Source organism: Anser anser (assembly GCF_964211835.1).
Source record: "Anser anser genome assembly, contig: HAP1_SCAFFOLD_269, whole genome shotgun sequence".
Taxonomy (NCBI): Eukaryota; Metazoa; Chordata; class Aves; order Anseriformes; family Anatidae; genus Anser; species Anser anser.
Window position 1 is genome coordinate 54,062 of NW_028153923.1, and position 27,769 is coordinate 81,830.

At 55.3% G+C, this 27,769-nt stretch overlaps 3 protein-coding genes across 3 annotated transcripts; all 3 read right to left on the reverse strand.

Moving 5' to 3' along the window:
* Positions 1–1,814: 1,814 nt before the first annotated feature.
* LOC310891142 (protocadherin alpha-2-like) lies at positions 1,815–8,292 on the reverse strand. The gene is given in 2 exon segments (XM_083853430.1): positions 1,815–2,146; positions 2,148–8,292. Coding segments are annotated over 2 exon segments (2,565 nt in total). The 5' UTR covers positions 4,634–8,292; the 3' UTR covers positions 1,815–2,067.
* A 5,666-nt stretch (positions 8,293–13,958) lies between these two features.
* Positions 13,959–17,125, reverse strand: LOC310891149 (protocadherin alpha-6-like). The gene has a single exon (XM_083853437.1). The coding sequence runs from the start codon at positions 16,553–16,555 to the stop codon at positions 14,057–14,059; it is 2,499 nt and encodes an 832-aa protein (XP_083709563.1). The 5' UTR covers positions 16,556–17,125; the 3' UTR covers positions 13,959–14,056.
* A 1,167-nt stretch (positions 17,126–18,292) lies between these two features.
* LOC310891152 (protocadherin alpha-2-like) lies at positions 18,293–25,908 on the reverse strand. The gene is given in 2 exon segments (XM_083853440.1): positions 18,293–22,860; positions 22,862–25,908. Coding segments are annotated over 2 exon segments (2,562 nt in total). The 5' UTR covers positions 25,345–25,908; the 3' UTR covers positions 18,293–22,781.
* Between the last annotated feature and the right edge of the window lie 1,861 nt (positions 25,909–27,769).

A 27,769-nucleotide genomic window follows, 5' to 3' on the forward strand; every position in this document is an offset into this window, starting at 1 on the left:
GACACCCCACCAACTGCATCCAGCTGTAATGAGCATGAGCTGGGCACAAGGAAACAATCACACCACATTCACCAGCACTCCAGGGACACAAGCGAGGCCGGTCACCGCAGAATGCATACAACTGGCACAGTCAGATCCTCTGAAGCCATTCTCAAAGAAAACACCTTGGTTCATGCTTCAAACCAGTTTCCTTCTTGCCCTGACCTCTGGCTGTGCTCTTCTACCTCTGTACTCCAAAGCACTCTAGCGGCATACTCATAAAGGGAAAAGTATAACATGATTTCAGATGCATCTTCCCCTTTACAAACAACTTTCTGGTGGTAAAGAGAGTGAAAAAGTTGGTATACTTTCAATGCGCATAGAAAAAGACAGGGGACACAAGCATGGCTTGCAGAGAGCAGAGACATGGTGATCACAAGCAACTGCAACTCTACACAGAATCCATGCAACAGCAGGAAAGGGAGGGAGTCAAAATGCCTTCCTTTCACATATTCTGACCTGCACAAGACAAGGCCCTCTGCAACCTGATCTAATGCAGTTCCAGCCCTCCACACAAGGACAACACATCCCTGCCTCGAGGGAAATCACCCCGTCCACTTCCTGGTCCACTGCTCTGTGATGCCTGAAGTTTTTCCTTCTCATTCAACATGTCCCAGAGGAGAAAGAGAGATTCACAACTGATGAAAGGCATTATGCCTCAAATGACATCCAGACCATTTCAACACCACATATTGTCTCAAGTTAAGGAAGACCTTCAAATCATGTCTCTTGGAGCCTGGGAAACGGTCTTCCACAGCAATACTCTGGGACGATACTTCCTCAGGCTTTGCTTTAGACACCCATGATCCACCATTCTGGGACGTGTGTTCTTAACACAAGTACGCGTCTCTTCTTCTTCTGTTACGGCATGCAATGCAGATCCTTTACAAGTTCATCGCTCACATCAGGAAATGGCCAGGTCCCATTCACTGCCATTGCCACATTCAACTCCACCTGATTACATGATTTCCCTTCCCACCCCAAGGATCACTCCAGCTTTCACAGACCCTTCCCATCAATGACAGCTACAAAAAATGAAAAATATTCCAATGGTACTAAATCCACCATGTCTGACAGACTCTTTGTAACAACTTCTAAGCAGGGCTCTGTGTGACATGCCACTTCCCTGACAAGGAATACAAGTCAACAGTCAGAAAAGCCTAAAGACCTAAGTGTCACCTTCGTCATTTCTTCTTGACAGGACAATCAAAACACACAAAGTTCTCAACAAGAACAAAAACAAAACAGAGCACAATGACAATAGCAGGCTTGTCATTCAGCTACTTAAAGGGCTTTCAATAGTGCCTGATGGACAGTCACCACCAGACTGACTCTTCCTGTCTTGCAGTCCTTCAACAGTCTCAAGCAGAAATGCTTCAAACCAGTGACCAACAGGACTTGCAGAGACCATGTTGTGACAGCTCTAATGAAAATTGGCTGTGATTTCATTCTCTCTGAGAAAAACTCAGATACTGAAGAGCTGCTTTCAATAAGATGTCCCAAAGCAAGAGATGAGGAGATCTTGGAGATAAAATACAATGATGCAAAAGCCACCATCAGCTGATTACAGACAGTAATATGCTGCCTGTACCACAATAATAGGACCAGGCATACATGGCCACAACTAGAACAAGTTGAACAGACACCAACGGTGCTCACCTGCACCATGTCCCTTTGTAACAGTGTGTGAGAAGGAAAGACATCAATATTCAGGTACCATAGGTATCAGACATAACGTATGAAGAGATGACTTCACAGCTGACCCTGTACAGCACGAGAGGTTTCTAGAAGGGCCCTGTCCTGGCAGCAGGAGCGGGGCTCTGAACACAACAGCCCACGACAGGACCCGCGCTCTGGCACAGACCCAGACCACAGCTCTGTCAGCAATCGCAGCTCGAGCACCTGACGAGCACCGAGCGGCCACAGGCCCGGGGGTTGCGCCCGGCTGCCACAACCACTTTGAGATAGCAGCTGGGAGCGGGGGCAGGAGCGGGGACAGGTAAGGTTAGGCAGAGGAAGAGGACAAGACTAAAGAGCGAGGACACGGGCAATGAAGAAGGAAAAGACGAGGGAGAGAAAGCGGGCAAGATTAAGGGGCGAGAGGAGGGCGAGTGGCACTGACCGTGTCCAGGAGAGCGGGCGGCTCCTGCGGCGGCTCCTTCGGCGCGGGGCCGGGCGGCGGCGGGCAGTTGGGGCTGAAAACCATCAGGTCGCTCTTGCCCGCGCCGTCCGCCACGCACAGGCTCCGGCTCTGGCGCTGCGAGTACGACCAGCTGCCCACCTCGCTGGCGCACACCAGCGTCGCCGGCCCGGGCCCCGCCAGCACGGCCGCCCGCGGCGCCCAGCGCGACGCCCCGTACAGCACCACCGCCAGCAGGAACAGGCTCGACACCGCGCAGATGGCCACCACCAGCCACACGTTCGTCGCCGACGCCGCCGCCGCCGCCGCCGCGCCGCCCTCCGCGCCCGCCGCCGGCCGCAGCCCCGCCCCCGCCGACACCGCCCCCGCCGCCGCCAGCGCCGCCTCGGCGCCCTCCACCAGCGACACGCTCAGCGTGGCCGTGGCCGAGCGCGACGGCTCCCCGTGGTCCCGCACCACGATCAGCAGCCTCTGCCGCGGGCCGTCCGCCTCCTCCAGCGCCCGCGCCGTGCTCACCTCGCCGCTGTACAGCCCCACGCGGAACGGGCCCTTGCCCCGCGGCTCCCACAGCTCGTAGCGCAGCCACGCGTTGTAGCCCGAGTCCGCGTCCACCGCGCGGATCTTCGCCACCACCTGCCCCGCCGGCGCCCCCCACGCCGCCCACGCCCACAGCGACCCCGCCGACGACGACGACGACGCCGCTTCGCCCGCAGCCCAGGGCCCCGGCCCGCCGCCGGCAGGCGGGAGCAGCGCCGGCGCGTTGTCGTTCTCGTCCACCACGAAGAGCTGCACCGTGGCGTTGCCGCACAGCGGCGGCTCGCCCGCGTCCACCGCCCGCACCTCGAACTGCAGCACCTGCAGCTCCTCGTAGTCCAGGGGCTGCAGCGCCCACAGCCGCCCGCTCTCCGCGTCCACCGACACGTAGCTCGACGCCGGACGCCACCCCGGCCCCGACCCCGACCCCGCGCCCGCGCCCGCGCCGCCCTCCGCCACCGAGTAGCTCACGCGCCCGTTGCCCGCCTCGTCCGGGTCCCGCGCCCACAGCCGCGCCAGCTCCGCGCCCGCCGCGTTGTTCTCCCGCGCCAGCACCGTGTACACGGCCTGCGCGAACGCCGGCGCGTTGTCGTTCACGTCCGACACCGGCACCCGCAGCCCGCGGCTGGCGCGCAGCGGCGGCGCCCCGCCGTCCTCCGCCCGCACCTCCACCTCGTACTCCGACACCCGCTCCCGGTCCAGCGCCTCCCGCAGCACCAGCGAGTACGAGCCCGCGAACGTCGCCACCAGCCCGAACGGCGACGGCGGCCACACCGCGCACCGCACCCGCCCGTTCGCCCCCGAGTCCCGGTCCGACACGCTCAGCAGCGCCACCACCGTCCCCACCGACGCGTCCTCGGCCACCGGCACCGACAGCGACGTCACCCACACCTCGGGCGCGTTGTCGTTCACGTCCAACACCTCCACCACCACCTCGCAGTGCCCCGACAACGGCGGAACGCCCTTGTCTCTCGCCGCGATTTGTAACTCGTATAAGCGCACTTCTTCAAAGTCCAGGGGGCCCCGCAGACGGATTTCCCCCGTCTGCGGATCAATGTTGAAGACATCTCCCTTGGCAGCAGGAACTGAACTGACGATGCTGAAGGAAAATTCGTGATTAATTCCCTCGTCCGGGTCTGTGGCATCCACGTGCGCCACGAGAGTCCCCTCCACCGAGTTCTCTGGCAGCCGCACTTTATATACCGACTGGTTGAACTGGGGCGCGTTGTCGTTCGCATCCAGCACCGACACCACCAGCTCCACCGTGCCCGTCAGCGACGGCCTGCCCCCATCACTCGCCGTCAGCGCCAGACGGTGCTCGGCCAGAGACTCGCGGTCCAGACCTTTCGTCAGCACCAGGAACAGCGACTTCCTACCATCATCTGAAGATTTCATATCCAGAGCGAAGTGCTCGCTGGGGCTGAGGGTATAGGAGAGCTGCGCGTTGGCTCCGATATCCGCATCCGACGCGCCCTCCAGCGGGAAACGGGAACCGGGAGGCGAGTTTTCCGATAAACTGAGGTTTACCAGAGCGGCGGGGAAGAGCGGGGCATTGTCGTTGATGTCGGTGACCTCCACCTCCACGTGGAAGACGCGCAGCGGCCGCTCCAGCAGCACCTCCAGGCGCAGGGCGCAGGGCGCGCTCTTCCCGCACAGCTCCTCCCGGTCCAGCCGCGAGCTCACCACCAGCGCCCCGCTCGCCCCGCTCACCTCCACGCTCGCCCGCCGGCCCTGCGCCACCAGCCGCAGCCGCCGCGCCTCCGCCTCGCCCGCCTCCAGGCCCAGGTCCTGCGCCAGCCGACCCACCACCGTGCCGCCCTTGGCTTCCTCCGGCACCGAGTAGCGCACCTGCCCGCCGCCCAGCGCCCAGGCCGCCTGCAGCACCAGCACCCGCACCACGGCCCGCACGCACACCGCCATGGCCGCCGCCGCCGCCCGCGCCCCGCACGGCTCCCGCCGCCGCCGCCGCCGCTCTCCTGCCCGCCCCGCGCCGCTCCCCCCGCGCGCACAGCCGCCCTTCCCGCCGCCCCGGGGCGGAGCCGCCCTCCCGCCGCTCCCGCGCCGTTCCTGAGCCTGCAGCGACACCGTGTGCTCCGCCGCCTCACTCGCGCCCGCCGCCGCCAGCACGGCAGCGACGCCGCCCCCGCCTCGCGGGACGCCCCCGGCACTCGCGGGACGCCCCCGGCACTCGCGGGACACACCACGGCGACGGCGCCGCCACCGAGCCCAGCACAGGCCGAGACAGCAGCGCTAACGAGGGGGCAACAGCCCCGCAGCGCTGCGCTCCAGACGCCGCTCCCCGCACACCGACCGGCTCCCAGCCCTGCACGCACCACGCCGACGGACGCTCCTCCTCGCTTGCTTGCATGCTTTTCCCGTCTCCCTCCTTCATTTACTTCTACTCCGTTCTCAGTCTTGCTTGCTTTCCTGACTGGTTCTTGCCTGCATTCTTCTGGACGTCTTCTTTCCCTCTTTCACTTTACTTCTTTCACTTCTTTCCTCCTTCTGTCTTTGTTTCTTTTTTCCTTCCTTTCCTTCTTTTCCTAAGATTCCTATTTTCACTTCTTTCTTTGCTTCCTTTCCTTCCTTCCCTGGCTCTTCCCTCCTTTGTTTCTCTTCCATTCTCTGTCTTGCTTGCTTCTTGCATGCTTCTTCCCTGCTTCTTGCATTCTTCTCGATGTCTTCCTTCCTTCTTTCTTTCTTTCTCACAGATTCTTTCTTCATTCGTTCTCTACCTGTCTTCCTGTTCCTTCTTTCATACTTTCAGTTCCTTCTTTCCTTTTCTCTTACTTATTTCATTCATCCTACAGTTTCTTCATGCTTCCTTCCTTTCCTTCACTCCTTCTATACATCTGCTTCTCTTCCTCTCCTCTTTACTTTTCCTTTTCTTCTTCCTCCTCATTTATTTCCTCCTTTATCAAAATGCTTTCCAAATGCCTGCACCACTCTTCCAACCAAACTCAGACATGCTCTGAGGCAAGACCTCTTCTTCCTCTTCGTCACCGCCTTCCATTCTGCTCTGTACAGCATCCCTTAGCACTCAGGAGGACCATGTTCCCCCGGGAATTACTCTGATGAGCCACTGCACACCAGAGGATGTGGATGCCCACTGCAAACAGGCTCTAAGACCACCACAAAGCTCAGGTGAGTCTTTCACTCACTTTCACTGCACTGCAACCAGCGCTCCCTGCACACCGACCGGCTGCTAGCCCTGCACACACCATGTAGACAGAGGCTCCTGCTTCCTTCTTTGCTTCATTCCTTTCTTTCTCATCTCTCTCCTCCTTTGTTTCTCCTCCATTCTCTATCTTGCTTGCTTTACAGCTTGCTTCTTTCTTGCATGCATTCTTCTTCATGCATGCTTTCTTTTGCATGCATTCTTCTGCATACATAATTCTTTTTCATTTTCATTTTTTCTCCCTTTTCCTTCTTTCACTTCTTTCCTTCTCTCTGAAACGTCTTTCAGTTTAGCTCTACATTAATTCTTTTTTTTTTCTTTTTCTTTCATTCAACCTGTTCCTGCTTTCATTCTTTCTATTCCATACTTCCATCTCTTTGTACCTTCTTTCATTCTGTCAATTCCTTCTTTCATTCTTACAATATCTTCCCGCTTCCTTTCTTTCCTTCTCTCCTTCTATCCATTAATTTCTCTTCCTCTCCACTTCACTTTTCACTTTTTTACCTTCCCAGCATTAGCCTTCAGAGCCTTTCACTTTCCCTCCTTCTCTGTCCTTTTTCATTCTCCTCTTCCTCTTTTTTTTTTCCCTGCTTTATCAAAACGCTTTCCAAATGCCTGCACCACTCTTCCCATCACGCTTTGATATGTTCTTAGGTAAGACCTCTCTTCCCTGTTCCTCACCACCTTGGCTGAGCCTTGTTCAGCGTCCCTCAGAACTCATTAGGAAGACATCACCTCAGGAATTACTCTCCCTGAGAACTCATTCTCCTCTGCATGGGCTGCTACAGACCAGGAGACCTGGATGCCCACTGCAAACAGGTTCCAAAGACTCCGAACAGCTCAGGTGTGTCTTTCATTGGGCAGCTCAAACTCAGCACACCCCTTCACACAAATCCGTTAAAAACGGGAAAAAGCACGGGGCAACCATAGCTCTCTCGCACTCCCACACACCTCAAGGAAGATGCTTGATCCATGTCTCCCCAGGAATTTCTCTGATGAGCCTCTGCACACCAGAGGATGTGGATGCCCACTGCAAACAGTCTCCAAGACCTCCATACAGCTCAGGTGAGTCTTTCACTCACTTTCACAAACTGCAACCTTTCATGACTGTCCTGCTGCATGTTCACACTGAGATGTAAAGCAACAGGAGAGGAACAAGATCAGGCAGCGGTGCTCTGCTGCTCCAAATCTACAGCCATTACACAGGCTACGTTCTGTCCATCCAACATGATGATATTGCAGTTAAATAACAAAAAGCCATGCATTGCTCGCTTCAACACATCTTCTCTGAGTACGATCCACTAACCTGTAGGATCAGTGCTTGCTTGTTTAGAAAAAGAAGGATTTCCATGACAGGAGAATTGCTTATAAAGAACAACTTTAATGAACGTTCTCAGAGATTTCTGGGGAAGCTGGATGGAAAAATTTCCTTCAGATGTGGGACACCTCTGAAATCACTGGACACCACACACTGCTCCCATACACTCGTTCATTTTTGGAATGAGCCCTGCTAGAAGAAACCCACCATCTCCACCAACACCAACTATGCATATACACACACTGGAGGAAGTCAAGTGCACAAAGATTACACCCACCACATCATACCTCCTTAGAAATTTCCTCTATTCATTACTCCAGGCAGACACCAGGGGAAGGAATTGTTGCCACTGAGAGAAACTGTTCTGCTGGTGTCCACATATTCACCGGAAGGCTGCAAACCTACAGGCATTCCCCAGGCAATGTTGAGTCCATCCAACATAAAGGAAACACAACTAAACACATCTGTCTCTGAAACACATAGTTTTTGCATAGGAACAGCTTACCAGCAGCATCAATAGTTTCTTGCTCAGAAAAAGGAATAGATTCATGGATGGAGAATTGGTTTAAAAGGGAAAGTCTCATTTAAAGTCTTCAGTGATTTCTAGGGAAGCTGGACTGTACAGAAAACATCAAGCTTAGCAAAAGCTTCCCAGTCATGGGAGAGTGTGAGGTGCTCCATGACACACAGCTATCACACAGGAAGCCATCGTGCAGGAGAGAAGAAAACCAAAGGATCCCATTCCCACTTCAGCAAAACACGAGCTTTGCCAACATCATGAACACGGAGAGCACTTCTTCCCCTCCTCCCCACTTTTTGGTCAATGCCACACTCTGGATTCCACCCAGCATCACCTTTTCCCACACACAAGGCTCATTTCCTACTCAGTATCATCCTGCCCATTGCCAAATGCCCACCCATTCTCTGTGCCGCTCAAAAAATCACTACCACAACACCCGAACGTTGCTCAACCCCACCGACACAATCCAGCTCCAAACCCACCTCTGAGCATCACCCTCTGCAGAGCCTCGCCTTCTCCCACCACTGCCAGGCTCTTCCCCCTGCACAAATGGCACTCTCAAGGCTTTGCACTGGCTCAGCAATCCCAGATGGAAACGGAGAAAGCTGGACCGATGGACAACATTTACAGCAGCTCCTGCTGGAGCCGCCACTCCTCATGCTCAAAAACACAGGAGTCAAAGGCCATCTGCCAGACTGCTGCAAATCCAGGCCTATGGTACAGAACAGTGAGACGAACGAAAACCAAGCGGGCAGACAAAAACAAAACTCTACACAGAACCTGGGGAGGCCCTGGAACACTTGGCCAGGGATTGACACAAATAGCCTTCCTTGGAGAGACACAGACCTTGACAGGATGAGGCCCTGACCAGCCTCTTCTAACTGCAGTGTTCCTCCTGCTCTCAGCAAGGGAACCACGAATGTCCACGTGTCACCTTCAGCATGAGGTTCCTTAAGGTCCTCGGCACTCACTTCCATTGCAAAAAGAGAGGTCATACCAGGAAAACATCAGCTTCCAGCAAGTTGCAAGCAAACGCAAGGCAAAATCGCCTTGCTCAAGATCATCCTGGGAACATCCATAATGGCACAATCCTACTCAGTGCCACTGACATGTTCACCTCCACCAGATACCACACTTGCTCGCCACACCCCAAGGCTGACTCCAGCTTTTGCAGAACCTTCCCATGAATGAAAGCACCACAAAGAAAAATACAAACAGAATGACATAGACACTGTCTCCAGCACACCCTCTGCAGCTGACCCTTCCAGTTTTCAGTGCTTCAGCAATCTCAGATGCAAACATTACAGGTGGATTAGGAACACAATTTCTAAAGGTGATGCTGTGATAGCCCAAAAGGCAATGGGTGCTGATTTCAATTTGTTAATGAACACCCCAGATGTTGATGAGAGAAGCACTTTTACGGATGATGTCAACTTTATGCATGTATGTGTTACTTCTTCTTGCAATGAAGCATTCTGGGGCTTCTGAAGGGGGTGGCTGTGAATGCCAATGGATCACAGCAAGTTGGACACCGCGTGTCAAAGCATTCCTCTAGGGGGAAAAATAAGGTCACAGCCAGGCAAAGAGGAAAGTACAATTGTTTCATGTGTCTCCCTGGAACACATTTCTTAGCAATTCAAAAACAACGCAAGTGCATATGAATGACTTCCCAGTTGTCCAGTGGTTGCCTGTCAAGAAAAAAAAATAGATTCATGGATGCAGAATTGGTTTAAAAGGGACATTCTCATTCCAAGATATCAGAGATGTCTAGGGAAACTGGACAGAACAGAAATCATCAAGCTTTGCAAAAGCTCCCCAATCATGGAAGAGTGTGTGGTGCTCCCCGCCACACAGCTATCACACGGGAAGTGAGAGGGACACCTGAAAGCCAATGACATTCTCTCAAGGACAACATCCACTCTGAACCAGCACCCACACTCACGGCCAACTGCCCAAGTGTCTGCTCTCTGGCAGCAGCCACAGCTCAGCAGACTATATGCCATCCACCTTAACCAGCATATTTCCAACGTGAAAGAAGTAAAACAACAGAGTGGGATGTTTTCACTATAGGACAGAAGAAAACCAAAGGATCTCATTCCAATTCATTGGACCACAAGGTCTGGATAACACTGAGAATACAGACAGCACTTCTTCCTGTCCCTCCCAAGAATACGAGCAGAGGAATGATCTCGGGGATGTTCTGAGACAACTCAAGCAGAAACATCATTAGTTGGAAAAGCTCAATGTTCAGGCAGACATGATTAAAGGCACCTATGGCAGATGTCTTCATAAGCAGGAACATCACAACAACAGGGAGTGAGGACATGCAGAACTCGACTACACAGGGCCCTCAGGATGCTCATTGTTCTCCACACGTGGCCTTGATTTCTCCAGTCACTTGTTTGGATGCCTCCCCAGGTGCCATCCTACATAAATCATGCTGCCGTGCTCTCAGCTTACTCAAGCTTCCTCTATATGAAGGATGGGTATACATAGGGAAATCACCAGGTAAAGCCTCCAAATACAGAGAGCAAGGCAAATGTGGGGCAGCATGAATAATACGCTGCCTCTCATCCTCAGAAAGAGCTCACAGCTGAATTTCTGGATATTCTGAGCCATCGAGCACAGTGTGTAAGTCCTCTTCTCCCCGCTGTCCTCTCACATATTCTATCCTGCACCCTGGAAAACACGAACTTCAGGAAGGAAGTTCTAAACCAGGAGCTGAGAAGCTCTTGGATACGGGCAAGCATGAAATCCATAAACAAACAGCAATGCAATGCAAGAAGAATTACTATAACAACTACCAAAGGTGCTCATCTATCTCATGGGCCATTACCAGTTCTGTGTGAGACGGAGGAACAATCCAAAATCACTGTCTCATGAGCACCAGACGCCTCACCAACTGCACCCATCTGTAATGAACATGAGCTGGGCACAATGAAAGAATCATACCACATTTACCAGCACTCCCAGGACACAAGAGAGGCCAGTAACCGCAGAATGCGTACAACTGGCACAGTCAGATCCTCTGAAGCTGTCCTCAAACAAAACACCTTGGCTAAGGCAATAAAACAGTTCTCTGTTCCTTCCCTGATCATGTGGAGTGCTCTTCTACGTATAGAAAACTACACAAATACATGCTCATTTGGGGTAAAATATAATATAATTTCTGATACATCTTTCCCTTTACAAACTACTTTCTGGTAGTAAAGGGAGTGAAAAAATATTGTCTATTTTCAACGTGCATAGAAAAAGACAGGGGACACAAGCATGGCTTGCACAGAGCAGAAACATGGTGATCACAAGCAACTGCAACTCTACAAGGAAGCCATGCAACAGCAGGATAGGGAGGGAGTCAAAATACCTTCCCCTGACGTATTCTGACCTGCACAAGACAAGGCCCTCTGCAACCTCATCTAACTCAACTTCAGCCCTTCACAGAACAACACATCCGTGCCTCGAGGGAAATCACCCACTCCACTTCCTGGTCCACTTCTCTGCGATGTCTGAAATTTTTCCTTCTCATTCAGCACGTCCCGGATGAGAGACAGGGATTCACAACTGATACATGGGATATACTCACAAGGCATAAATCTCAAACGACATTCTGGGCATTTCAAAAGCACATACCATTCTCGAGTTACAGAAGACCTTAAATACTGGAGTCTGGGAAAGGGTCTTGCCCAGGAACACCCTGGGCCCATTCTGCCTCAGGATTTACTTTAGGCACCCTTGATCCCCCTTTCTGGGATGCGTGTTTTCAACACATGTAGACGCCTCTTCCTGTTTTGTTATGGCATGCAATGCAGGCTATTCATTTCCTTTTCCCTGAAGCAGTGGGACTTGCCCCAGTGGTCATGGTTCACATCGGGAAATGGCCAGGTCGCGTTAAGTGCCATTGACACATTCACTTCTACTAGATGACACACTTTTCCTTCCCCCCACGGTTCACTCCAGCTTTCACAGACCTTTCCCATCAATGACAGCTCTGAAAACTGCAAAACCATGCCAATGGATCCATACACACAGTGTCTGGCAGACTCTGAAAGAACATCAAAGCAGGCCAGTGTGCAACACACTACAAGAGTAACTCTCTTTCAAACGGTGATGTCATGACAGCTCTAGCAGCAAGAGACATTGATATCATTCCATGAGATATAGCGACTTCTGTGAGAGACTTGTTATCTACGATAGCAACCTCAGCAATCTCAGCTGAGGTTAACAACCTCAGGATGGATTTGGTACCTTCTCTTGCAAAGAAGACTTCCAAGATTTTGTGAGGCATTGGCTGCTATTGATGTACGTGTTGAAAGAACGTCAAAACAGGACACCGTATGTCAAACCATTTCTCTGGCCGACAACACAAGTCCACAAACAGGTAAAGTCAAACAAGTAATAATTCTGTTTTCCTCCATGGAAAACATCTCTGAGCAAGGCAACGACATCTCAACACCAACAGATGTAGGAACTAAGACCGCCTGCTGGAACCACACAGACCAAGAAGATTTGACACGTTACCCTTCCAAAACAACCTGCACGCAATGCATTCATCAGAAAGCTTTCAAGTACTAGCTTTACTGAATAGGATTAGAGGCAACAGGGAAAGGCTAAACTGCCTTTTCTCCTTTCATGGTAACTTCACTGTGAGAACCAAAGTGGAGCTGCTTACACAACGGACAGAGAAAACCCTCAAGTCCCAGTCGTCACCTTGCATCATGTCGCCTTCACAGGAGAATCAGGCAACAGGAGGAAAGACTTTGGGGCATGAAACCACATCTGATATCAGCACACTCTGACCTCCGTAGCCCCAAAGGAAGTGAGTAGTGCCTGCTGAACTCTCACAGGCAGACAACTCTTCATGTCTTGAGCTCCTTCAGCCATCTCATCTCATCTCATCTCATCTCATCTCATCTCATCTCATCTCATCTCATCTCATCTCATCTCATCTCATCTCATCTCATCTCATCTCATCTCATCTCATCTTCTCCCAGCAGCAGGAGCAATGCTCTGCGCACTCCAGTCCTTTCAAAGCCCCTCTCTGGGGCACAGACATAAAGGGGCATAGAAAAAAACAAGTCCACACTGGTATGGCTTGCAAACAGCAGAGATCTGAAAATGGCAAGGTTATGGATCACATCAGGAAATGGCCAAGTCCCATTTAGTGCCATTGCCACATTCACCTCCACCTGATTACACACCTTCTCCTCTCACCCCAAAGGCTCACTCCACCATTCACAGACCCTTCTTTGGGGTTCTTTGAAAGAAAACAGAACAGTGTGTGACATGCCACTTCCCTGACCAGTAACACCACTCCACAGTCAGAAAAGCCCAAAGGCCCAAGTGTCACCTTCATCATCAATTCTTGAGTGAACAATTAAAACACAGGAAGACAGAGGTCTCAAAAAAAACAACAGCAAACTGCAGAACAACAACAGCACACTCTGCGTTCAGAGTCTTAAAAGGCAGTGAATACTGTCTGGTGGGATTTCACCACCGGACTGACTCCTCATGGCCTGCAGTCCTTCAGCAATCTTGTGCAGAAATGCTACACACCAGTAAACAACAGCATTTATGGAACCCATGTCATGATAGCTCCAATAAACATCCGCATTAATTGTATTCTCTTTGAGAAAAAGCTCAGATACTTAACAGTTCACATAGGTAAGATGTTCCAAACCAGGAGCTGAAGAGAGCTTAGAGACGCAAACACAGAGATGCAAATGGTAAACTAACACCATCAGCTGATTAAAGACAATAGCCGGAATAGGACAAGGCGTACGTGGCCGCAACTAGAAGTCGAACAGGCACCAATGGTGCTCAGCTGCCACACATCCCATTTCAAACCGTGGGTGAGAAGGAGCAAAAAACCAGCATCACTGTGTCACCAGCATCAGATAGATCTACTTTCCAGCATCATGCATGTAGAGAAGACTTCACAGCTAACCCCTCCACCACCACATCTTGACCAAAAGCATGAAGAAAACATTCATCAGCAAGTCTTCAGGTACTCTAGCTACACCAGAGGAAGGGCCCTGTCCCGGCAGCAGGAGGGGGGATCCGAGTACAGCCGCCCTTGGCAGGACTCGAGCTGGGGCAAAGACCCAGGCCACATGCAGCTTGAGCACCTGACGAACACCGAGCGGCCATGGGCCTGGGAGCTGCGCCCAGCTGCCAAACCCGCTTCGAGGGGACGGGGGGGGGGGGGGGGGGGGAAGGAGAGGACGGAAACGGGGACCTAGAAGGTAAGGGAGACGAAGAGGGCAAGATTAAAGAGCGAGGACACGGGCAATGAAGAAGGAGAAGACGAGGGAGAAAAAGCGGGCAAGATTAAGGATCGAGAGGAGGGCGAGTGGCACTGACCGTGTCCAGGAGAGCGGGCGGCTCCTGCGGCGGCTCCTTCGGCGCGGGGCCGGGCGGCGGCGGGCAGTTGGGGCTGAAAACCATCAGGTCGCTCTTGCCCGCGCCGTCCGCCACGCACAGGCTCCGGCTCTGGCGCTGCGAGTACGACCAGCTGCCCACCTCGCTGGCGCACACCAGCGTCGCCGGCCCGGGCCCCGCCAGCACGGCCGCCCGCGGCGCCCAGCGCGACGCCCCGTACAGCACCACCGCCAGCAGGAACAGGCTCGACACCGCGCAGATGGCCACCACCAGCCACACGTTCGTCGCCGACGCCGTCGCCGCCGCCGCCGCGCCGCCCTCCGCGCCCGCCGCCGGCCGCAGCCCCGCCCCCGCCGACACCGCCCCCGCCGCCGCCAGCGCCGCCTCGGCGCCCTCCACCAGCGACACGCTCAGCGTGGCCGTGGCCGAGCGCGACGGCTCCCCGTGGTCCCGCACCACGATCAGCAGCCTCTGCCGCGGGCCGTCCGCCTCCTCCAGCGCCCGCGCCGTGCTCACCTCGCCGCTGTACAGCCCCACGCGGAACGGGCCCTTGCCCCGCGGCTCCCACAGCTCGTAGCGCAGCCACGCGTTGTAGCCCGAGTCCGCGTCCACCGCGCGGATCTTCGCCACCACCTGCCCCGCCGGCGCCCCCCACGCCGCCCACGCCCACAGCGACCCCGCCGACGACGACGACGCCTCGCCCGCAGCCCAGGGCCCCGGCCCGCCGCCGGCAGGCGGGAGCAGCGCCGGCGCGTTGTCGTTCTCGTCCACCACGAAGAGCTGCACCGTGGCGTTGCCGCACAGCGGCGGCTCGCCCGCGTCCACCGCCCGCACCTCGAACTGCAGCACCTGCAGCTCCTCGTAGTCCAGGGGCTGCAGCGCCCACAGCCGCCCGCTCTCCGCGTCCACCGACACGTAGCTCGACGCCGGACGCCACCCCGGCCCCGACCCCGACCCCGACCCCGCGCCCGCGCCGCCCTCCGCCACCGAGTAGCTCACGCGCCCGTTGCCCGCCTCGTCCGGGTCCCGCGCCCACAGCCGCGCCAGCTCCGCGCCCGCCGCGTTGTTCTCCCGCGCCAGCACCGTGTACACGGCCTGCGCGAACGCCGGCGCGTTGTCGTTCACGTCCGACACCGGCACCCGCAGCCCGCGGCTGGCGCGCAGCGGCGGCGCCCCGCCGTCCTCCGCCCGCACCTCCACCTCGTACTCCGACACCCGCTCCCGGTCCAGCGCCTCCCGCAGCACCAGCGAGTACGAGCCCGCGAACGTCGCCACCAGCCCGAACGGCGACGGCGGCCACACCGCGCACCGCACCCGCCCGTTCGCCCCCGAGTCCCGGTCCGACACGCTCAGCAGCGCCACCACCGTCCCCACCGACGCGTCCTCGGCCACCGGCACCGACAGCGACGTCACCCACACCTCGGGCGCGTTGTCGTTCACGTCCAACACCTCCACAACCACCTTGCAGTGACCCGACAGGGGTGGGTTTCCCATGTCCTTTGCATCCACTTGTATGCGATACACCCCAACGTCCTCAAAATCTAAGGAACCTCTCAGATAAATCTCTCCACTCGTTTTGTGAATTCCAAACACGTCTCTTCCATCCTGAGGAAACAAGCTCTGAAGAGAATAAGAGATGTTCCTATTGCTGCCCTCATCCAAATCCGTGGCATTTACTCTGAGCACAAAAGTGCCCATTTCAGTATTTTCCGGCAGCCGCACTTTATACACCGACTGGTTGAACTGGGGCGCGTTGTCGTTCGCATCCAGCACCGACACCACCAGCTCCACCGTGCCCGTCAGCGACGGCCTGCCCCCGTCTCTCGCCGTCAGCAACAGACGGTGCTCGGCCAGAGACTCGCGGTCCAGACCTTTCCTCAGCACCAAGAATAACGACTCGGTATCATCCTCCGTTTTCTGCAAATCCAGAGCGAAGTGCTCGCTGGGGCTGAGGGTATAGGAGAGCTGCGCGTTGGCTCCGATATCCCCATCCGACGCGCCCTCCAGCGGGAAACGGGACCCCGGCAGCGACAGTTCCGCGATGCTGAGGTTTTTGGTGGCGGCGGGGAAGAGCGGGGCATTGTCGTTGATGTCGGTGACCTCCACCTCCACGTGGAAGACGCGCAGCGGCCGCTCCAGCAGCACCTCCAGGCGCAGGGCGCAGGGCGCGCTCTTCCCGCACAGCTCCTCCCGGTCCAGCCGCGAGCTCACCACCAGCGCCCCGCTCGCCCCGCTCACCTCCACGCTCGCCCGCCGGCCCTGCGCCACCAGCCGCAGCCGCCGCGCCTCCGCCTCGCCCGCCTCCAGGCCCAGGTCCTGCGCCAGCCGACCCACCACCGTGCCGCCCTTGGCTTCCTCCGGCACCGAGTAGCGCACCTGCCCGCCGCCCAGCGCCCAGGCCGCCTGCAGCACCAGCACCCGCACCACGGCCCGCACGCACACCGCCATGGCCGCCGCCGCCGCCCGCGCCCCGCACGGCTCCCGCCGCCGCCGCCGCCGCTCTCCTGCCCGCCCCGCGCCGCTCCCCCCGCGCGCACAGCCGCCCTTCCCGCCGCCCCGGGGCGGAGCCGCCCTCCCGCCGCTCCCGCGCCGTTCCTGAGCCTGCAGCGACACCGTGTGCTCCGCCGCCTCACTCGCGCCCGCCGCCGCCAGCACGGCAGCGACGCCGCCCCCGCCTCGCGGGACGCCCCCGGCACTCGCGGGACGCCCCCGGCACTCGCGGGACGCCCCCGGCACTCGCGGGACACACCACGGCGACGGCGCCGCCACCGAGCCCAGCACAGGCCGAGACAGCAGCGCTAACGAGGGGGCAACAGCCCCGCAGCGCTGCGCTCCAGACGCCGCTCCCCGCACACCGACCGGCTCCCAGCCCTGCACGCACCACGCCGACGGACGCTCCTCTTCCTCACTTGCTTGTTTTTCCAATCTTCCCCCTACTTTGCTTCTACTCCATTCTCTGTCTTGCTTGCTTTCTTGCTTCCCTAGTTTCTTCTGAACGTCTTCTTGCCTTCCTTCACTACTAACCAACTTTCATTTCTTTCCTCTATCCGGCTTTGCTTCTTTGCTTCCTTCCTTTCCGTATTTTCCTAAATTTCCTTCCTTTCATTTCTTTCTTGCTTCCTTTCCTTCCTTCCCTGGCTCTTCCCTCCTTTGTTTCTCTTCCACTCTCTGTCTTGCTTGCTTCTTGCTTGCCTGCATTCTTCTCGACTTCTTTCTTCTCTCTTTCTTTCTCTCAGATTATTTCTTCATTTGTTCTCTACCTCTCTTCCAGTTCCTTCTTTCATTCTTTCAGTTCCTTATTTCCTTTTCTCTTACTTATTTCATTCATCCTACAGTTTCTTCATGCTTCCTTCCTTTCCTTCACTCCTTCTATACATCTGCTTCTCTTCCTCTTCTCTTTACTTTTCCTTTTCTTCTACCTCCTCTTCATTTTTTTCCTCCTTTATCAAAATGCTTTCCAAATGCCTGCACCTCTCTTCCAAGCTAGCTCAGACATGCTCTGAGGCAAAACCTCTTCTTCCTCTTCCTTGCCGCCTTCCATTCTGCTCTGTACAGCATCCCTTAGCACTCATGAGGACCATGTCTCCCCAGGAATTTCTCTGATGAGCCACCGCACACCAGACGACCTGGATGCCCACTTCAAACAGGCTCCAAGACCTCCATATAGCTCAGGTGAGTCTTTCACTCATTTTTTTTAACAGAAAAAAATACATACATCTGTCTCTCAAACATTTTTTTTTTTTTTGCATATGAACAACTTACGGGCAGCATCAGTGGTTGCTTGCTCAGAAAAATGAATAGATTCATGCATGGATGTTGTGGTTTAACCCGGCTGGCAGCTAAACACCACACAGCCGTTCGCTCACCCTCCCCCCTCCCTCTCTGGGATGGGGGAGAGAAACGGGAAAGTGAAGCCGGTGAGTTGAGATAAAGACAGTTTATTAAGACAGGAATATAATAATAACAATAACAATAATAATAATAATAGTGATAATGATAATGGTATTAATAATAATAATGTGTAAGAAAACAAGTGATGCACAATGCAATTGCTCACCACCTGCTGACCGATGCCCAGCCTATCCCCGAGCAGCCGACCCCCCACCGCGGCCAGCCACCCCTATATATTGTTTAGCATGACGTCAGATGGTATGGAATACCCCTTTGGCCAGTTTGGGTCAGCTGTCCTGGGTCTGTCCCCTCCCAGCTCCTGCTGCACCCCCAGCCTGCCCGCTGGCAGGACAGAGCGAGAAGCCAAGAAGTCCTTGGCCTGGTGTAAACGCTGCTCTGCAACAATTAAAACATCAGCATGTTATCAGCGCTCTTCTCATCCTAATCCAAAACATAGCACCCTACCAGCTACTATGAGGGAAAATTAACTCTGTCCTAACTGGAACCAGGACAATGGAGAACTGGTTTAAAAGGGAAAGTCTCATTTAAAGTCTTCAGTGATTTCTAGGGAAGCTGGACTGAACAGAAATCATCGAGCTTAGCAAAAGCTCCTCAGTCATGGGAGAGTGTGAGGTGCTCCATGACACAGCTATCAAACAGGAAGCTGTCACGCAGGAGAGAAGAAAACCAAAGGATCCCATTCCCCTTCATCGAAACACAACCTTTTCCAACATCATAAACACAGACAGCACTTCTTTCCCTTCTCCACACTTCTTGGCCAATGCCACACTCCGGTTGCAACCACTTCCCACACACAAGGCTCATTTCCTGCTCAGTACCACCCTCCCCACAATCGAATGCCCACCACTTCTCTGTGCTGCTCACAAAATCACTGCCACAACACCTGAACAATGTTCCACCCCACCGACACAATCCAGCTCCAAACCCACCTCTGAGCATCACCCTCTGCAGAGCCTCGCCTTCTCCCACAATTGCCAGGCTCTTCCCCAATTCACAAACGGCACTTGCAAGGTTATGCACTGGCTCTGCAATCTCAGTGTTAAACAGAGAAAGCTGGACCGATGGAAAATGTTTACAGCAGCTCCTGGTGGAGCCACCACTCCTCATGCTCAGGAACACAGGAGTCAAAGGCCATCTGCCAGACTGCTGCAAAGCCAGGCCCATGGTACAGAACAGTGAGATGAACGAAAACCAAGTGGGCAGAAAAAAAAAAAAACTCTACGTAGAACCTGGGGAGGCCCTGGAACACTGGGCCAGGGATTGACACAAATAGCCTTCCTTGGAGACACACAGACCTTGACAGGATGAGACCCTGACCAGCCTCATCTAAATGCAGTGTTCGTCCTGCTCTCAGCAAGGGAACCATGGATGTCCACGTGTCACCTTCAGCATGAGGTTCCTTAAGGTCCTCGGCATTCACTTCCACTGCAAAAAGGGAGGTCATCCCAGGAAAACATCAGCTTCCAGCAAGTTGCAAGCAAACACAAGGCAAGATCACCCTGCTCAAGATCATCCTGGGAACATACAAAATGGCCCGGTCCTACTCAGTGCCACTGACATGTTCACCTCCACCAGATACCACACTTGCTCGCCACACCCCAAGGCTGACTCCAGCTTTTGCAGAACCTTCCCATGAATGAAAGCACCACAGAGAAGCATACAAACAGTATCACATAGACACTGTCTCCAGCACATCCTCTGCAGCTGACCCTTCCAGTTTTCAGTGCTTCAGCAATCTCAGATGCAAACATTACAGGGGGATGAGCAACACGATTTCTAAAGGTGATGGTGTGACAGCCCAAAAGGCAATGGGTGCTCATTTCATTTTGTGAAAGAACACCCCAGATGTTGACAAGCAAAGCACTCTTATGGATAACATCAACTCTATGCATGCATGTGTTACATCTTCCAATGAAAACTTCTGGGGATTTTGAAGGGGCTGGCTGTGAATGCCAATGTTGAAAGCACGTGAAATCAGGACACCGTATGTCAAACCATTTCTCTGGTCAGGAATGAAAGGCCACAAACAGGCAAAGATGAGAGTACAGTTGTTTCATGTGCCTCAATGGAATGCATTTCTGAGTAATGTCTCAACATCACAACTCCAGCAGCTCTGCAGTTTCAGGCACCTTTCTGGAACCACACATGGCAAGAAGATTTCACAAGGTCCCCAACCAAAAAAAACAACAACCAACCAACCAAAGACATTTTCGTTAGAAAGGTTTCAAGGGCACACTGAATGACAAAGAATAGTGTCTGCAGGACCACCATCACCACCCTTCATGTCTTGAACTCCTTCAGCAATCTCAGGTGTAAATGCTGCACAACAAAAAGAAACAGCATTTGTGGAGCTCATGTCATGACAGCTCGAAGCAAAATGGGTATTGGTTTTATTCTGTCAGAGAAAACCTCAGATACTGAACAACTAGCCTCAGTAAGATGTTCCAAACCAGGAGCTGAGGACCTCTTGGATGCACGCCAACAGAGATGTGAAAATTAAAAAAGAAAAAAAAAAGTAAGAGGATTACACATAAGGGGATTGTAAGTCCATAAAACCAACAGCAGTAGAATACAAGAACGAGTTGAACAAACACCAAAGGTGCTCCCCTATCTCATGTTCCATTACCAGCTCTCTGTGTGAAGGAGCAAGACTCCAACATTGCTGTATTGTGAGCATCAGACACCCCACCAACTGCATCCAGCTGTAATGAGCATGAGCTGGGCACAAGGAAACAATCACACCACATTCACCAGCACTCCAGGGACACAAGCGAGGCCGGTCACCGCAGAATGCATACAACTGGCACAGTCAGATCCTCTGAAGCCATTCTCAAACAAAACACCTTGGTTCATGCTTCAAACCAGTTTCCTTCTTGCCTTGACCTCTGGCTGTGCTCTTCTACCTCTGTACTCCAAAGCACTCTAGCGGCATACTCATAAAGGGAAAAGTATAACATGATTTCAGATGCATCTTCCCCTTTACAAACAACTTTCTGGTGGTAAAGAGAGTGAAATTTGGTATACTTTCAATGCGCATAGAAAAAGACAGGGGACACAAGCATGGCTTGCAGAGAGCAGAGACATGGTGATCACAAGCAACTGCAACTCTACACAGAATCCATGCAACAGCAGGAAAGGGAGGGAGTCAAAATGCCTTCCTTTCACATATTCTGACCTGCACAAGACAAGGCCCTCTGCAACCTGATCTAATGCAGTTCCAGCCCTCCACACAAGGACAACACATCCCTGCCTCGAGGGAAATCACCCCGTCCACTTCCTGGTCCACTGCTCTGTGATGCCTGAAGTTTTTCCTTCTCATTCAACATGTCCCAGAGGAGAAAGAGAGATTCACAACTGATGAAAGGCATTATGCCTCAAATGACATCCAGACCATTTCAACACCACATATTGTCTCAAGTTAAGGAAGACCTTCAAATCACGTCTCTTGGAGCCTGGGAAAGGGTCTTCCACAGCAATACTCTGGGACGATACTTCCTCAGGCTTTGCTTTAGACACCCATGATCCACCATTCTGGGACGTGTGTTCTTAACACAAGTACGCGTCTCTTCTTCTTCGGTTACGGCATGCAATGCAGATCCTTTACAAGTTCATCGCTCACATCAGGAAATGGCCAGGTCCCATTCACTGCCATTGCCACATTCAACTCCACCTGATTACATGATTTCCCTTCCCACCCCAAGGATCACTCCAGCTTTCACAGACCCTTCCCATCAATGACAGCTACAAAAAATGAAAAATATTCCAATGGTACTAAATCCACCATGTCTGGCAGACTCTTTGTAACAACTTCTAAGCAGGGCTCTGTGTGACATGCCACTTCCCTGACAAGGAATACAAGTCAACAGTCAGAAAAGCCTAAAGACCTAAGTGTCACCTTCGTCATTTCTTCTTGACAGGACAATCAAAACACACAAAGTTCTCAACAAGAACAAAAACAAAACAGAGCACAATGACAATAGCAGGCTTGTCATTCAGCTACTTAAAGGGCTTTCAATAGTGCCTGATGGACAGTCACCACCAGACTGACTCTTCCTGTCTTGCAGTCCTTCAACAGTCTCAAGCAGAAATGCTTCAAACCAGTGACCAACAGGACTTGCAGAGACCATGTTGTGACAGCTCTAATGAAAATTGGCAGATTTCATTCTCTCTGAGAAAAACTCAGATACTGAACAGCTGCTTTCAATAAGATGTCCCAAAGCAAGAGATGAGGAGATCTTGGAGATAAAATACAACAATGCAAAAGCCACCATCAGCTGATTACAGACAGTAATATGCTGCCTGTACCACAATAATAGGACCAGGCATACATGGCCACAACTAGAACCAGTTGAACAGACACCAACGGTGCTCACCGGCCCCGTGTCCCATTTGTAACTGTGTGAGAAGAAGTAAGACACCAATATTCAGGAACCATAGGTATCAGCCATGAGAATGACTTTCCACCATCATGCATGCAGAGAAGATTTCACAGCTGACCCTGTACAGCACAACAGGTGTCCAGAAGAGCCCTGTCCCGGCAGCAGGAGGGGGGATCCAAGTACACCAGCCCTTGACAGGCCCCATGCTGGGGCACAGACCCTGGCCACAGCACTGTTGGCACTCGCAGCTCGAGCACCTGACGAGCACCGAGCGGCCACGGGCCCGGGGGTTGCGCCCGGCTGCCACAACCCCCTCGAGGGGGCGGCTAGGAGCAGGGGAAGGAGCAGGGACAGGTAAGGTTAGGCAGAGGAAGAGGACAAGACTAAAGAGCGAGGACATGGGCAATGAAGAAAGAAAAGACGAGGGAGAGAAAGCGGGCAAGATTAAGGGGCGAGAGGAGGGCGAGTGGCACTGACCGTGTCCAGGAGAGCGGGCGGCTCCTGCGGCGGCTCCTTCGGCGCGGGGCCGGGCGGCGGCGGGCAGTTGGGGCTGAAAACCATCAGGTCGCTCTTGCCCGCGCCGTCCGCCACGCACAGGCTCCGGCTCTGGCGCTGCGAGTACGACCAGCTGCCCACCTCGCTGGCGCACACCAGCGTCGCCGGCCCGGGCCCCGCCAGCACGGCCGCCCGCGGCGCCCAGCGCGACGCCCCGTACAGCACCACCGCCAGCAGGAACAGGCTCGACACCGCGCAGATGGCCACCACCAGCCACACGTTCGTCGCCGACGCCGCCGACGCCGCCGCCGCGCCGCCCTCCGCGCCCGCCGCCGGCCGCAGCCCCGCCCCCGCCGACACCGCCCCCGCCGCCGCCAGCGCCGCCTCGGCGCCCTCCACCAGCGACACGCTCAGCGTGGCCGTGGCCGAGCGCGACGGCTCCCCGTGGTCCCGCACCACGATCAGCAGCCTCTGCCGCGGGCCGTCCGCCTCCTCCAGCGCCCGCGCCGTGCTCACCTCGCCGCTGTACAGCCCCACGCGGAACGGGCCCTTGCCCCGCGGCTCCCACAGCTCGTAGCGCAGCCACGCGTTGTAGCCCGAGTCCGCGTCCACCGCGCGGATCTTCGCCACCACCTGCCCCGCCGGCGCCCCCCACGCCGCCCACGCCCACAGCGACCCCGACGACGACGACGACGACGCCTCGCCCGCAGCCCAGGGCCCCGGCCCGCCGCCGGCAGGCGGGAGCAGCGCCGGCGCGTTGTCGTTCTCGTCCACCACGAAGAGCTGCACCGTGGCGTTGCCGCACAGCGGCGGCTCGCCCGCGTCCACCGCCCGCACCTCGAACTGCAGCACCTGCAGCTCCTCGTAGTCCAGGGGCTGCAGCGCCCACAGCCGCCCGCTCTCCGCGTCCACCGACACGTAGCTCGACGCCGGACGCCACCCCGGCCCCGACCCCGACCCCGACCCCGCGCCCGCGCCGCCCTCCGCCACCGAGTAGCTCACGCGCCCGTTGCCCGCCTCGTCCGGGTCCCGCGCCCACAGCCGCGCCAGCTCCGCGCCCGCCGCGTTGTTCTCCCGCGCCAGCACCGTGTACACGGCCTGCGCGAACGCCGGCGCGTTGTCGTTCACGTCCGACACCGGCACCCGCAGCCCGCGGCTGGCGCGCAGCGGCGGCGCCCCGCCGTCCTCCGCCCGCACCTCCACCTCGTACTCCGACACCCGCTCCCGGTCCAGCGCCTCCCGCAGCACCAGCGAGTACGAGCCCGCGAACGTCGCCACCAGCCCGAACGGCGACGGCGGCCACACCGCGCACCGCACCCGCCCGTTCGCCCCCGAGTCCCGGTCCGACACGCTCAGCAGCGCCACCACCGTCCCCACCGACGCGTCCTCGGCCACCGGCACCGACAGCGACGTCACCCACACCTCGGGCGCGTTGTCGTTCACGTCCAGCACCTCCACCACCACCTTGCAGTGCCCTGATAAAGGCGGAACGCCCTTGTCTCTCGCCGCGATTTGTAACTCGTATAAGCGCACTTCTTCAAAGTCCAAGTGGTCCCGCAGACGGATTTCCCCTGTCTGCGGTTCAATGCTGAAGACATCTCTCTTGGCAGCAGGAACTGAACTGACGATGCTGAAGGAAAATTCGTGATTAATTCCCTCGTCCGGGTCTGTGGCACCCACGTGCGCCACGAGAGTCCCCTCCGCCGAGTTTTCTGGCAGCCGCACTTTATACACCGACTGGTTGAACTGGGGCGCGTTGTCGTTCGCATCCAGCACCGACACCACCAGCTCCACCGTGCCCGTCAGCGACGGCCTGCCCCCGTCACTTGCCGTCAGCAACAGACGGTGCTCGGCCAGAGACTCGCGGTCCAGACCTTTCGTCAGCACCAGGAACAGCGATTCAAGATGTTCTTCACTCCGCTGCAAATCCAGGGCGAAGTGCTCGCTGGGGCTGAGGGTATAGGAGAGCTGCGCGTTGGCTCCGATATCCGCATCCGACGCGCCCTCCAGCGGGAAACGGGAACCGGGAGGCGAGTTTTCCGATAAACTGAGGTTTACCAGAGCGGCGGGGAAGAGCGGGGCATTGTCGTTGATGTCGGTGACCTCCACCTCCACGTGGAAGACGCGCAGCGGCCGCTCCAGCAGCACCTCCAGGCGCAGGGCGCAGGGCGCGCTCTTCCCGCACAGCTCCTCCCGGTCCAGCCGCGAGCTCACCACCAGCGCCCCGCTCGCCCCGCTCACCTCCACGCTCGCCCGCCGGCCCTGCGCCACCAGCCGCAGCCGCCGCGCCTCCGCCTCGCCCGCCTCCAGGCCCAGGTCCTGCGCCAGCCGACCCACCACCGTGCCGCCCTTGGCTTCCTCCGGCACCGAGTAGCGCACCTGCCCGCCGCCCAGCGCCCAGGCCGCCTGCAGCACCAGCACCCGCACCACGGCCCGCACGCACACCGCCATGGCCGCCGCCGCCGCCCGCGCCCCGCACGGCTCCCGCCGCCGCCGCCGCCGCTCTCCTGCCCGCCCCGCGCCGCTCCCCCCGCGCGCACAGCCGCCCTTCCCGCCGCCCCGGGGCGGAGCCGCCCTCCCGCCGCTCCCGCGCCGTTCCTGAGCCTGCAGCGACACCGTGTGCTCCGCCGCCTCACTCGCGCCCGCCGCCGCCAGCACGGCAGCGACGCCGCCCCCGCCTCGCGGGACGCCCCCGGCACTCGCGGGACGCCCCCGGCACTCGCGGGACGCCCCCGGCACTCGCGGGACACACCACGGCGACGGCGCCGCCACCGAGCCCAGCACAGGCCGAGACAGCAGCGCTAACGAGGGGGCAACAGCCCCGCAGCGCTGCGCTCCAGACGCCGCTCCCCGCACACCGACCGGCTCCCAGCCCTGCACGCACCACGCCGACGGACGCTCCTCTTCCTCACTTGCTTGTTTTTCCAATCTTCCCCCTACTTTGCTTCTACTCCATTCTCTGTCTTGCTTGCTTTCTTGCTTCCCTAGTTTCTTCTGAACGTCTTCTTGCCTTCCTTCACTACTAACCAACTTTCATTTCTTTCCTCTATCCGGCTTTGCTTCTTTGCTTCCTTCCTTTCCGTATTTTCCTAAATTTCCTTCCTTTCATTTCTTTCTTGCTTCCTTTCCTTCCTTCCCTGGCTCTTCCCTCCTTTGTTTCTCTTCCACTCTCTGTCTTGCTTGCTTCTTGCTTGCCTGCATTCTTCTCGACTTCTTTCTTCTCTCTTTCTTTCTCTCAGATTATTTCTTCATTTGTTCTCTACCTCTCTTCCAGTTCCTTCTTTCATTCTTTCAGTTCCTTATTTCCTTTTCTCTTACTTATTTCATTCATCCTACAGTTTCTTCATGCTTCCTTCCTTTCCTTCACTCCTTCTATACATCTGCTTCTCTTCCTCTTCTCTTTACTTTTCCTTTTCTTCTACCTCCTCTTCATTTTTTTCCTCCTTTATCAAAATGCTTTCCAAATGCCTGCACCTCTCTTCCAAGCTAGCTCAGACATGCTCTGAGGCAAAACCTCTTCTTCCTCTTCCTTGCCGCCTTCCATTCTGCTCTGTACAGCATCCCTTAGCACTCATGAGGACCATGTCTCCCCAGGAATTTCTCTGATGAGCCACCACACACCAGACGACCTGGATGCCCACTTCAAACAGGCTCCAAGACCTCCATATAGCTCAGGTGAGTCTTTCACTCATTTTTTTTAACAGAAAAAAATACATACATCTGTCTCTCAAACATTTTTTTTTTTTTTGCATATGAACAACTTACGGGCAGCATCAGTGGTTGCTTGCTCAGAAAAATGAATAGATTCATGCATGGATGTTGTGGTTTAACCCGGCTGGCAGCTAAACACCACACAGCCGTTCGCTCACCCTCCCCCCTCCCTCTCTGGAATGGGGGAGAGAAACGGGAAAGTGAAGCCGGTGAGTTGAGATAAAGACAGTTTATTAAGACAGGAATATAATAATAACAATAATAATAATAATAGTGATAATGATAATGGTATTAATAATAATAATGTGTAAGAAAACAAGTGATGCACAATGCAATTGCTCACCACCCGCTGACCGATGCCCAGCCTATCCCCGAGCAGCCGGCCCCCCACCCCGGCCAGCCACCCCTATATATTGTTTAGCATGACGTCAGATGGGATGGAATACCCCTTTGGCCAGTTTGAGTCAGCTGTCCTGGGTCTGTCCCCTCCCAGCTCCTGCTGCACCCCCAGCCTGCTCGCTGGCAGGACAGAGCGAGAAGCCAAAAAGTCCTTGGCCTGGTGTAAACGCTGCTCTGCAACAATTAAAACATCAGCATGTTATCAGCGCTCTTCTCATCCTAATCCAAAACATAGCACCCTACCAGCTACTATGAGGGAAAATTAACTCTGTCCTAACTGGAACCAGGACAATGGAGAACTGGTTTAAAAGGGAAAGTCTCATTTAAAGTCTTCAGTGATTTCTAGGGAAGCTGGACTGAACAGAAATCATCGAGCTTAGCAAAAGCTCCTCAGTCATGGGAGAGTGTGAGGTGCTCCATGACACACAGCTATCACACAGGAAGCCATCATGCAGGACAGAATAAAACCAAAGGATCCCATTCCCCTTCATCGAAACACAACCTTTTCCAACATCATAAACACAGACAGCACTTCTTTCCCTTCTCCACACTTCTTGGCCAATGCCACACTCTGGTTGCAACCACTTCCCACACACAAGGCTCATTTCCTGCTCAGTACCACCCTCCCCACAATCGAATGCCCACCACTTCTCTGTGCTGCTCACAAAATCACTGCCACAACACCTGAACAATGTTCCACCCCACCGACACAATCCAGCTCCAAACCCACCTCTGAGCATCACCCTCTGCAGAGCCTCGCCTTCTC